General features: G+C 44.7%; 1 protein-coding gene across 2 annotated transcripts in view; it reads right to left on the reverse strand.

Annotated features, from left to right (window-relative positions):
- The window catches only part of LOC138667131 (uncharacterized), a 38,687-nt gene that overhangs the window by 13,553 nt on the left and 11,308 nt on the right, over positions 1–13,826 (reverse strand). For both annotated transcript variants that reach the window (XM_069755441.1, XM_069755440.1), the window contains exons 2-3: positions 2,511–2,576; positions 2,349–2,414 (exon numbers count right to left, since the gene is read on the reverse strand). In XM_069755441.1, the coding sequence (XP_069611542.1) occupies positions 2,349–2,414; positions 2,511–2,576 (132 nt within the window). The remainder of the gene's footprint in view (positions 1–2,348; positions 2,415–2,510; positions 2,577–13,826) is intronic.

Here is a 13,826-nt window from a genome sequence, read left to right on the forward strand (position 1 = left end):
ACTTTCTACATAGGTTTCTTGGATGTTTTAAATTAGAGTGGCGGCATCGGGCCCCCCACCTGTGATAACAAGTTCAACTGTATCAGCTGGATGGTGATACAGCGGACAGCAATGATGAGAGAGGGAGCGATACGCTCGCTTGTCCATCATTCCCCCTATGCATCTGACATCAATGACGCAGACACTGACAGCGGGCGTAATGACATCAGTACTTGGTGCCCGCTGTGCTGAGATGAGCAGGCACCCGGAGCAGCAGGGAAACAAGGAGGAGAGGTAACTGGTGAGTATTGTGTTTTTTTATGTGGAGTGCATAACACTATATAGAGGCCTTCAGGGAGTGCATTATACTATATAGAGGCCTACGGGGAGTGCGTTATACTATATTGAGGCCTTTGGAGAGTGCATTATACTGTATAGAGGCCTTTGAGAAGTGCATGACACTATATGGAGGCCAATGGGGAATGCATTATGCTATATGGAAGTCTATGGGTAGTGCATTATACTGTATGGAGGCCTATGGGGAGTGCATTATGCTATATGGACCCTATCCTCTCCTAGTGTTTCATCACCCATCCCCTGCAGACTGTGAGCCCTCACGGGCAGGGTCCTCCCTTCTTATGTACCCGTGTGCCTTGTTTTTTTGCTCATGTTTAATGTATTTGTCTATATTTGCCCCGTATTCTCATGTAAAGCACCATGGAATAAATGGCGCTATAAAAATGTATAATAATTATAATAATAATAATATGGGGTGCATTGTACTGTATGGAGGCCTATGGGAGTCATTATACTGAATGGAGGCCTATGGGGCGTGCATTATACTATATAGAGGCCTATGTGGAGTGCATTATACTATATGGAGGCCTATGGGGAGTTCATTATACTATATGGAGGACTATGGGGAGTGCATTATACTATATAGAGGCCTATGGGGAGTTCATTATACTATATGGAGGACTATGGGGAGTTCATTATACTGAATGGAGGCCTATGGGGAGTGCATTATACTATATGGAGGCCTATGTGGAGTGCATTATACTATATGGAGGCCTATGGGGAGTTCATTATACTATATGGAGGACTATGGGGAGTGCATTATACTATATGAAGGCCTATGAGGTGTGCATTATATAATATGGAGGCCTATGGGGAGTGCATTATACTGGACGGAGGCCTATGGGGAGTGCATTATACTGGACGGAAGCCTATGGGGAGTGCATTATAAAATGTATAGGCCTATGGGGAGTGCAGTATACTAGATGGAGAACTACAGGATGCATTATATAATTATGGAGGCTATTTAGAGGGCCATCATACAGTCTGGGAGCTAATGTTGGGTCTTTGTACAGTGTGGGGGCTATCATACAGTATTGGAGCCACCAAACAGTTTGGGGGCAAGTTCTAAGGTGTCAGTGGGGGCATTTTTACTGTTTATAGGTGGAGTATCATACTGTGTAGAGAGGAGCTGCACGGGGGGGGGGGAGACTCGGAACATTATTAGTGGACGCTTATTGTTATAGAGGCATTAGAAGGACGTAGATCTCGTCCTTCTAATGCAGAATGTAGATCTCAGGATTTATTATGATGGAATATAGGCTGAACTGGATGGATAAATGTCTTTTTTCGGCCTTACTAACTATGTTACTATGTTACTATGTTACTATTCCGGTTATTGTGACTATCAAAGGGGCACACAGGGCATTATCACTTTCTAGGGGGCAAAAAATGGGCACTGTTTTCTAGGGCACTTGCACACGGCATTACTATATTCTAGAGGGTTTGTTTCACCATCTAGAGGCACACCGCAGGTGCAGTAATAGGGAGACGGCAGCAGCGGTTTACTATTGGGGTATCAGCAGGATAAGGAGTTTGTGCAGGTCGGGGATAGATGGGGAGTGGGACGGTGCTGGAAATAAAAGCATTCAGATGTGTCTGTGTTGTAATCTCTGCAGCCGAGTCCTGGCTGGAAGAAGTCGTCATGTCGGTCTGGGCCAGATAGAAAGACGGGAGAAGGTAAATAACTCCACCAGAAAGAACGTCAGCGGTAAGTCACTATGTATAACTGTGCTGTGATCTCTTATATGGCGGCAAGGACTGGAATCTACCACTATGCTACCATATGGCGGTAATATCAATGTTGGTCTTTGTATGGAGATTTTATATATTAACAGTCCAGTCATCTGCTGAGGTTCTCCTCCACTGTTAGGGGGCGCCATGCATAGTGGTAATAAGGGTTACCTGGTCAGAAGCCCACTCAGAAGTTTCGCCCTCCCTGAGCCAAACCCCTAGCTGCGCCTCTGGAGCCCCTGTAAGTAAAGGCCCAGAAGGTGAGACCCCGGCACACTCACCTGTAGGGAGCACAGTTGGCTGCTTCTGTGTGGGAACTGAAGGGATGCTGAGGACTGTGGCTAGAACTGGATAGAAGTAATACAGATTATTAGGCTTACAAAGAGATGGGGCCACATTTAGGACCCTCCGCTATTAGCCAGGATAGAGACGACGCTACTCACCTTCTAGGCTGTGTATATGGGTAGGAAGATCCTGCAGATGTTTTGGAATATCGACCGGCGCAGAGTCTGTCAGATACAATAGTAATAATTACAGAGTCTGCGCGCTACGAAATCTATTATGCTCTCTCATATAGCGCCATCATATTCCACGGCGCTTTACAAACATCATCACTGTCCCCATTGGGGCTCACAGTCTACATCCCCCATCAGTATAACTTTGAAGTGTGGAAGGAAACCCACGCGAACAGAGGGAGAACATATAAGTCCTTGCACATGTGTTCCTTGGTGGGATTTGAACCCAGGACCCCAGTGCTGCAATGTTAACCACTGAGCCACCATGCAATATATATACATATACTGCCCCACCTGCAAGTCTATGAGGAAATATAAGGAGAAAGTGCTTAACTGCACTAGATCTTTCCAAATGTCAACCTTTGCTCCCTTAAAATGTGCTGTGAAGCTACGTCTCATGAATGGTGACCCTCATGCCACCAAAACGGCGCAGAACAATAAATCCATGGACGCTGAAACAACCTTGAAGATGTCTTGTGGTATCTGCACATTATCTGGACTCCTTGAAAAAGCCACTCAGGCGAAACGTGCGTTGGAGTCGGAGTCCCTGTGAGCGGCAGAACACTTTCACATTGGTACTAGTATTTCTCCAAATATTCTTATACACTTTGCTGTCTTTAATTGACCACTCATTAGATTTTGCACAAGCACCTTATTGAGTCTGGTGAGACGGCTCATTGTTATTGTATATGTGGGATTTTCTCCATTGGAGTATATCTTGTCTGGTATCCTTTATTATATTTGAATCTGCTCTCTATACTTATTATTTATTATGTGATATTGTACAGTTTTGTTGTCAGTTCTCTGGTTTTATATCTTATTCATAATAAAATTTGTTCTTTTAAAGATTTTTTTGAATGCTTTAGTCTCCTGTTCACCTGGATATAGGTTTTATCATACTGTGTATGTAAGAATGTAGTATGGGGGAATCAAATGGTATGTGGCAGACTATAGAGGGTATTATGTGCAGGGGAACATTGCTGACATAATCCTACTTATGGGATCTATGGGAAGCATTATACAGTGTGCGGGAGACACTAGAGGTATCATACTGTGTGTGAGGAAATGTACAACTGGGGCATCATACTGTGTGTGAGGAAATGTACAACTGGGGCATCATACTGTGTGTGAGGAAATGTACAACTGGGGCATCATACTGTGTGTGAGGAAACGTACAGCTGAGGCGTCATACTGTGTGTGAGGAAACGTACAGCTGAGGTATCATACTGTGTGTGAGGAAACGTACAGCTGAGGTATCATACTGTGTGTGAGGAAATGTACAACTGGGGCATCATACTGTGTGTGAGGAAATGTGCAACTGGGGCATCATACTGTGTGTGAGGAAACGTACAACTGGGGCATCATACTGTGTGTGAGGAAATGTACAGCTGAGGCGTCATACTGTGTGTGAGGAAACGTACAGCTGGGGCATCATACTGTGTGTGAGGAAATGTACAACTGGGGCATCATACTGTGTGTGAGGAAATGTACAACTGGGGCATCATACTGTGTGTGAGGAAACGTACAACTGGGGCGTCATACTGTGTGTGAGGAAATGTACAACTGGGGCATAATACTGTGTGTGAGGAAATGTACAACTGGGGCATCATACTGTGTGTGAGGAAACGTACAGCTGAGGCGTCATACTGTGTGTGAGGAAACGTACAGCTGAGGTATCATACTGTGTGTGAGGAAATGTACATCTGGGGCATCATACTGTGTGTGAGGAAATGTACAACTGGGGCATCATACTGTGTGTGAGGAAACGTACAACTGGGGCGTCATACTGTGTGTGAGGAAATGTACAACTGGGGCATCATACTGTGTGTGAGGAAATGTACAACTGAGGCATCATACTGTGTGTGAGGAAATGTACAACTGGGGCGTCATACTGTGTGTGAGGAATCGTACAACTGGGGCGTCAAACTGTGTGTGAGGAAACGTACAACTAAGGCATCATACTGTGTGTGAGGAAACGTACAGCTGAGGTATCATACTGTGTGTGAGGAAATGTACAACTGGGGCATCATACTGTGTGTGAGGAAACGTACAACTGGGGCGTCATACTGTGTGTGAGGAATCGTACAACTGGGGCATCATACTGTGTGTGAGGAAACGTACAGCTGAGGTATCATACTGTGTGTGAGGAAATGTACAACTGGGGCATCATACTGTGTGTGAGGAATCGTACAACTGGGGCATCATACTGTGTGTGAGGAAACGTACAGCTGAGGCGTCATACTGTGTGTGAGGAAACGTACAGCTGAGATATCATACTGTGTGTGAGGAAACGTACAACTGGGGCATCATACTGCGTGTGAGGAAACGTACAACTGGGGCATCATACTGTGTGTGAGGAAATGTACAACTGGGGCATCATACTGTGTGTGAGGAAACGTACAACTGGGGCATCATACTGTGTGTGAGGAAATGTACAACTGGGGCGTCATACTGTGTGTGAGGAAACGTACAACTGGGGCATCATACTGTGTGTGAGGAAACGTACAACTGGGGCATCATACTGTGTGTGAGGAAACGTACAACTGGGGCGTCATACTGTGTGTGAGGAAATGTACAACTGGGGCATCATACTGTGTGTGAGGAAATGTACAACTGAGGCATCATACTGTGTGTGAGGAAACGTACAACTGAGGCATCATACTGTGCGTGAGGAAATGTACAACTGAGGCATCATACTGTGTGTGAGGAAATGTACAACTGGGGCATCATACTGTGTGTGAGGAAACGTACAACTGAGGCATCATACTGTGTGTGAGGAAATGTACAACTGAGGCATCATACTGTGTGTGAGGAAATGTACATCTGGGGCATCATACTTTGTGTGAGGAAACGTACAACTGGGGCATCATACTGTGTGTGAGGAAACGTACAACTGAGGCATCATACTGTGTGTGAAGAAATGTACAACTGAGGCATCATACTGTGTGTGAGGAAACGTACAACTGGGGCATCATACTGTGTGTGAGGAAATGTACAACTGGGGCATCATACTGTGTGTGAGGAAACGTACAACTGAGGCATCATACTGTGTGTGAGGAAATGTACATCTGGGGCATCATACTGTGTGTGAGGAAATGTACAACTGAGGTATCATACTGTGTGTGAGGAAATGTACAACTGGGGCATCATACTGTGTGTGAGGAAATGTACAACTGGGGCATCATACTGTGTGTGAGGAAACGTACAACTGGGGCATCATACTGAGTGTGAGGAAACGTACAACTGAGGCATCATACTGTGTGTGAGGAAATGTACATCTGGGGCATCATACTGTGTGTGAGGAAATGTACAACTGGGGCATCATACTGTGTGTCAGGAAATGTACAACATAGGTATCATACTGTGTGTGAGGAAATGTACAACTGGGGCATCATACTGTGTGTGAGGAAACGTACAACTGAGGCATCATACTGTGCGTGAGGAAATGTACATCTGGGGCATCATACTGTGTGTGAGGAAATGTACATCTGGGGCATCATACTGTGTGTGAGGAAATGTACAACTGGGGCATCATACTGTGTGTGAGGAAATGTACAACATAGGTATCATACTGTGTGTGAGGAAATGTACAACTGGGGCATCATACTGTGTGTGAGGAAATGTACAACTGGGGCATCATACTGTGTGTGAGGAAACATACAACTGAGGTATCATACTGTGTGTGAGGAAATGTACAACTGGGGCATCAAACTGTGTGTGAGGAAACGTACAACTGAGGCATCATACTGTGTGTGAGGAAATGTACAACTGAGGTATTATACTGTGTGTGAGGAAATGTACAACTGAGGCATCATACTGTGTGTGAGGAAACGTACAACTGAGGCATCATACTGTGTGTGAGGAAATGTACAACTGAGGTATCATACTGTGTGTGAGGAAATGTACAACTGAGACATCATACTGTGTGAGAGGAAATGTACAACTGAGACATCATACTGTGTGTGAGGAAACGTACAACTGAGGCATCATACTGTGTGTGAGGAAATGTACAACTGGGGTATCATACTGTGTGTGAGGAAACATTCAACTGAGGTATCATACTGTGTGTGAGGAAATGTACATCTGGGGCATCATACTGTGTGTGAGGAAATGTACAACTGAGGTATCATACTGTGTGTGAGGAAATGTACAACTGAGGTATCATACTGTGTGTGAGGAAACGTACAACTGAGGCATCATACTGTGTGAGAGGAAATGTACAACTGAGACATCATACTGTGTGTGAGGAAATGTACAACTGAGGTATCATACTGTGTGTGAGGAAATGTACAACTGAGGTATCATACTGTGTGTGAGGAAATGTACAACTGAGGTATCATACTGTGTGTGAGGAAACGTACAACTGATGCATCATACTGTGTGAGAGGAAATGTACAACTGAGACATCATACTGTTTGTGAGGAAATGTACAACTGAGGCATCATACTGTGTGTGAGGAAATGTACAACTGGGGCATCATACTGTGTGTGAGGAAATGTACAACTGGGGCATCATACTGTGTGTGAGGAAATGTACAACTGAGGTATCATACTGTGTGTGAGGAAATGTAGAACTGGGGCATCATACTGTGTGTGAGGAAACGTACAACTGAGGCATCATACTGTGTGTGAGGAAATGTACAACTGGGGCATCATACTGTGTGTGAGGAAATGTACAACTGAGGCATCATACTGTGCGTGAGGAAATGTACATCTGGGGCATCATACTGTGCGTGAGGAAATGTACAACTGAGGTATCATACTGTGTGTGAGGAAACGTACAACTGGGGCATCATACTGTGTGTGAGGAAACCTACAACTGAGGCATCATACTGTGTGTGAGGAAATGTACATCTGGGGCATCATACTGTGTGTGAGGAAATGTACAACTGAGGTATCATACTGTGTGTGAGGAAATGTACAACTGGGGCATCATACTGTGTGTGAGGAAATGTACAACTGAGGTATCATACTGTGTGTGAGGAAATGTACAACTGGGGCATCATACTGTGTGTGAGGAAATGTACAACTGAGGTATCATACTGTGTGTGAGGAAATGTACAACTGGGGCATCATACTGTGTGTGAAGAAACGTACAACTGAGGCATCATACTGTGTGTGAGGAAATGTACAACTGGGGCATCATACTGTGTGTGAGGAAATGTACAACTGAGGCATCATACTGTGCGTGAGGAAATGTACAACTGAGGCATCATACTGTGTGTGAGGAAACGTACAACTGGGGCGTCATACTTTGTGTGAGGAAACGTACAACTGAGGCATCATACTGTGTGTGAGGAAATGTACAACTGAGGCATCATACTGTGTGTGAGGAAACGTACAACTGGGGCGTCATGATGTGTGAGGAAACGTACAACGGAGGCATCATACTGTGTGTGAGGAAACGAACAACTGAGGCATCATACTGTGTGTGAGGAAATGTACAACTGAGGTATCATACTGTGTGTGAGGAAACGTACAACTGAGGCATCATACTGTGTGTGAGGAAACGTACAACTGAGGCATCATACTGTGTGTGAGGAAACGTACAGCTGAGGTATCATACTGTGTGTGAGGAAATGTACATCTGGGGCATCATACTGTGTGTGAGGAAACATACAACTTGGGCATCATACTGTGTGAGAGGAAATGTACAACTGAGACATCATACTGTGTGTGAGGAAATGTACAACTGAGGTATCATACTGTGTGTGAGGAAACGTACAACTGAGGCATCATACTGTGTGTGAGGAAATGTACAACTGAGGTATCATACTGTGTGTGAGGAAACGTACAACTGAGGCATCATACTGTGTGTGAGGAAACGTACAACTGAGGCATCATACTGTGTGTGAGGAAACGTACAGCTGAGGTATCATACTGTGTGTGAGGAAATGTACATCTGGGGCATCATACTGTGCGTGAGGAAACATACAACTGGGGCATCATACTGTGTGAGAGGAAATGTACAACTGAGGCATCATACTGTGTGTGAGGAAATGTACAACTGGGGCATCATACTGTGTGTGAGGAAACGTACAACTGGGGTGTCATACTGTGTGTGAGGAAACATACAACTGAGGTATCATACTGTGTGTGAGGAAATGTACAACTGAGGCATCATACTGTTTGAGGAAACGTACAACTGGGGCATCATACTGTGTGTGAGGAAACGTACAACTGGGGCATCATACTGTGTGTGAGGAAACGTACAACTGGGGCGTCATACTGTGTGTGAGGAAACATACAACTGAGGTATCATACTGTGTGTGAGGAAATGTACAACTGAGGCATCATACTGTGTGTGAGGAAATGTACAACTGAGGCATCATACTGTGTGTGAGGAAACGTACAACTGAGGCATCATACTGTGTGTGAGGAAACGTACAGCTGAGGTATCATACTGTGTGTGAGGAAATGTACATCTGGGGCATCATACTGTGTGTGAGGAAACGTACAACTGGGGCATCATACTGTGTGTGAGGAAACGTACAACTGGGGCATCATACTGTGTGTGAGGAAACGTACAACTGAGGCATCATACTGTGTGTGAGGAAATGTACAACTGAGGTATCATACTGTGTGTGAGGAAACGTACAACTGAGGCATCATACTGTGTGTGAGGAAACGTACAGCTGAGGTATCATACTGTGTGTGAGGAAATGTACATCTGGGGCATCATACTGTGTGTGAGGAAACGTACAACTGGGGCATCATACTGTGTGTGAGGAAACGTACAACTGGGGCATCATACTGTGTGTGAGGAAACGTACAACTGAGGCATCATACTGTGTGTGAGGAAATGTACAACTGAGGTATCATACTGTGTGTGAGGAAACGTACAACTGAGGCATCATACTGTGTGTGAGGAAATGTACAACTGAGGTATCATACTGTGTGTGAGGAAACGTACAACTGAGGCATCATACTGTGTGTGAGGAAACGTACAGCTGAGGTATCATACTGTGTGTGAGGAAATGTACATCTGGGGCATCATACTGTGTGTGAGGAAACGTACAACTGGGGCATCATACTGTGTCTGAGGAAACATACAACTGAGATATCATACTGTGTGTGAGGAAATGTACAACTGGGGCATCATACTGTGTGTGAGGAAATGTACAACTGAGGCATCATACTGTGTGAGGAAATGTACAACTGGGGCATCATACTGTGTGTGAGGAAATGTACAACTGAGGCATCATACTGTGTGAGGAAATGTACAACTGAGGTATCATACTGTGTGTGGGGAAATGTACAACTGGGGCATCATACTGTGTGTGAGGAAACGTACAACTGAGGCATCATTCTGTGTGTGAGGAAACGTACAACTGGGCCATCATACTGTGTGTGAGGAAACGTACAACTGAGATATCATACTGTGTGTGAAGAAATGTACAACTGGGCCATCATACTGTGTGTGAGGAAACGTACAACGGAGGCATCATACTGTGTGTGAGGAAATGTACAACTGAGGTATCATACTGTGTGTGAGGAAACGTACAACGGAGGCATCATACTGTGTGTGAGGAAACGTACAACTGAGGCATCATACTGTGTGTGAGGAAACGTACAGCTGAGGTATCATACTGTGTGTGAGGAAATGTACATCTGGGGCATCATACTGTGTGTGAGGAAACATACAACTGGGGCATCATACTGTGTGAGAGGAAATGTACAACTGAGACATCATACTGTGTGTGAGGAAATGTACAACTGAGGTATCATACTGTGTGTGAGGAAACGTACAACTGAGGCATCATACTGTGTGTGAGGAAATGTACAACTGAGGTATCATACTGTGTGTGAGGAAACGTACAACTGAGGCATCATACTGTGTGCGAGGAAACGTACAACTGAGGCATCATACTGTGTGTGAGGAAACGTACAGCTGAGGTATCATACTGTGTGTGAGGAAATGTACATCTGGGGCATTATACTGTGTGTGAGGAAACATACAACTGGGGCATCATACTGTGTGAGAGGAAATGTACAACTGAGGCATCATACTGTGTGTGAGGAAATGTACAACTGGGCATCATACTGTGTGTGAGGAAACGTACAACTAGGGCGTCATACTGTGTGTGAGGAAACATACAACTTAGGTATCATACTGTGTGTGAGGAAATGTACAACTGAGGCATCATACTGTGTGTGAGGAAATGTACAACTGAGGCATCATACTGTGTGTGAGGAAACGTACAACTGGGGCGTCATACTGTGTGTGAGGAAACGTACAGCTGAGGTATCATACTGTTTTTGAGGAAATGTACATCTGGGGCATCATACTGTATGTGAGGAAACGTACAACTGAGGCATCATACTGTGTGTGAGGAAAGGTACAACTGAGGCATCATACTGTGTGTGAGGAAACGTACAGCTGAGGTATCATACTGTGTGTGAGGAAATGTACATCTGGGGCATCATACTGTGTGTGAGGAAACGTACAACTGGGGCATCATACTGTGTGTGAGGAAATGTACAACTGAGGTATTATACTGTGTGTGAGGAAACGTACAACTGAGGCATCATACTGTGTGTGAGGAAACGTACAGCTGAGGTATCATACTGTGTGTGAGGAAATGTACATCTGGGGCATCATACTGTGTGTGAGGAAACGTACAACTGGGGCATCATACTGTGTGTGAGGAAATGTACAACTGAGGCATCATACTGTGTGTGAGGAAATGTACAACTGGGGCATCATACTGTGTGTGAGGAAATGTACAACTGAGATATCATACTGTGTGTGAAGAAATGTACAACTGGGCCATCATACTGTGTGTGAGGAAACGTACAACTGAGATATCATACTGTGTGTGAGGAAATATACAACTGGGTCGTCATACTGTGTGTGAGGAAATGTACAACGGAGGCATCATACTGTGTGTGAGAAAATGTACAACTGGGGCATCATACTGTGTGTGAGGAAATGTACAACTGAGGTATCATACTGTGTGTGAGGAAACGTACAGCTGAGGTATCATACTGTGTGTGAGGAAACGTACAGCTGAGGTATCATACTGTGTGTGAGGAAACGTACAACTGGGGCATCATACTGTGTGTGAGGAAACATACAACTGAGGTATCATACTGTGTGTGAGGAAATGTACAACTGGGGCATCATACTGTGTGTGAGGAAACGTACAACTGAGATATCATACTGTGTGTGAAGAAATGTACAACTGGGCCATCATACTGTGTGTGAGGAAACGTACAACGGAGGCATCATACTGTGTGTGAGGAAATGTACAACTGAGGTATCATACTGTGTGTGAGGAAACGTACAACGGAGGCATCATACTGTGTGTGAGGAAACGTACAACTGAGGTATCATACTGTGTGTGAGGAAACGTACAGCTGAGGTATCATACTGTGTGTGAGGAAACGTACAACTGGGGCATCATACTGTGTGTGAGGAAACATACAACTGAGGTATCATACTGTGTGTGAGGAAATGTACAACTGGGGCATCATACTGTGTGTGAGGAAATGTACAACTGAGGCATCATACTGTGTGTGAGGAAATGTACAACTGGGGCGTCATACTGTGTGTGAGGAAACGTAAAACTGGGGCGTCATAATGTGTGTGAGGAAAAATACAACTGGGGCGTCATACTGTGTGTGAGGAAAAATACAACTGGGGCGTCATACTGTGTTTGAGGAAAAATACAACTGGGGCGTCATACTGTGTGTGAGGAAAAATACAACTGGGGCGTCATACTGTGTGTGAGGAAATGTACAACTGGGGCATCATACTGTGTGTGAGGAAATGTACAACTGAGGCATCATACTGTGTGTGAGGAAACGTACAACTGAGGCATCATACTGTGTGTGAGGAAATGTACAACTGAGGTATCATACTGTGTGTGAGAAAACGTACAACTGAGGCATCATACTGTGTGTGAGGAAACTTACAGCTGAGGTATCATACTGTGTGTGAGGAAATGTACATCTGGGGCATCATACTGTGTGTGAGGAAACGTACAACTGGGGCATCATACTGTGTGTGAGGAAACGTACAACTGGGGCATCATACTGTGTGTGAGGAAATGTACAACTGAGGTATCATACTGTGTGTGAGGAAACGTACAACTGAGGCATCATACTGTGTGTGAGGAAATGTACAACTGAGGTATCATACTGTGTGTGAGGAAACGTACAACTGAGGCATCATACTGTGTGTGAGGAAACGTACAGCTGAGGTATCATACTGTGTGTAAGGAAATGTACATCTGGGGCATCATACAGTGTGTGAGGAAACGTACAACTGGGGCATCATACTGTGTCTGAGGAAACATACAACTGAGATATCATACTGTGTGTGAGGAAATGTACAACTGGGGCATCATACTGTGTGTGAGGAAATGTACAACTGAGGCATCATACTGTGTGAGGAAATGTACAACTGGGGCATCATACTGTGTGTGAGGAAATGTACAACTGAGGCATCATACTGTGTGAGGAAATGTACAACTGAGGTATCATACTGTGTGTGGGGAAACGTACAACTGGGGCATCATACTGTGTGTGAGGAAACGTACAACTGAGGCATCATTCTGTGTGTGAGGAAACGTACAACTGGGCCATCATACTGTGTATGAGGAAACGTACAACTGAGATACCATACTGTGTGTGAAGAAATGTACAACTGGGCCATTATACTGTGTGTGAGGAAACGTACAACGGAGGCATCATACTGTGTGTGAGGAAATGTACAACTGAGGTATCATACTGTGTGTGAGGAAACGTACAACGGAGGCATCATACTGTGTGTGAGGAAACGTACAACTGAGGCATCATACTGTGTGTGAGGAAACGTACAGCTGAGGTATCATACTGTGTGTGAGGAAATGTACATCTGGGGCATCATACTGTGTGTGAGGAAACATACAACTGGGGCATCATACTGTGTGAGAGGAAATGTACAACTGAGACATCATACTGTGTGTGAGGAAATGTACAACTGAGGTATCATACTGTGTGTGAGGAAACGTACAACTGAGGCATCATACTGTGTGTGAGGAAATGTACAACTGAGGTATCATACTGTGTGTGAGGAAACGTACAACTGAGGCATCATACTGTGTGCGAGGAAACGTACAACTGAGGCATCATACTGTGTGTGAGGAAACGTACAGCTGAGGTATCATACTGTGTGTGAGGAAATGTACATCTGGGGCATTATACTGTGTGTGAGGAAACATACAACTGGGGCATCATACTGTGTGAGAGGAAATGTACA

Source organism: Ranitomeya imitator, chromosome 2 (genome assembly GCF_032444005.1).
Source record: "Ranitomeya imitator isolate aRanImi1 chromosome 2, aRanImi1.pri, whole genome shotgun sequence".
NCBI classification, from domain to species: Eukaryota; Metazoa; Chordata; class Amphibia; order Anura; family Dendrobatidae; genus Ranitomeya; species Ranitomeya imitator.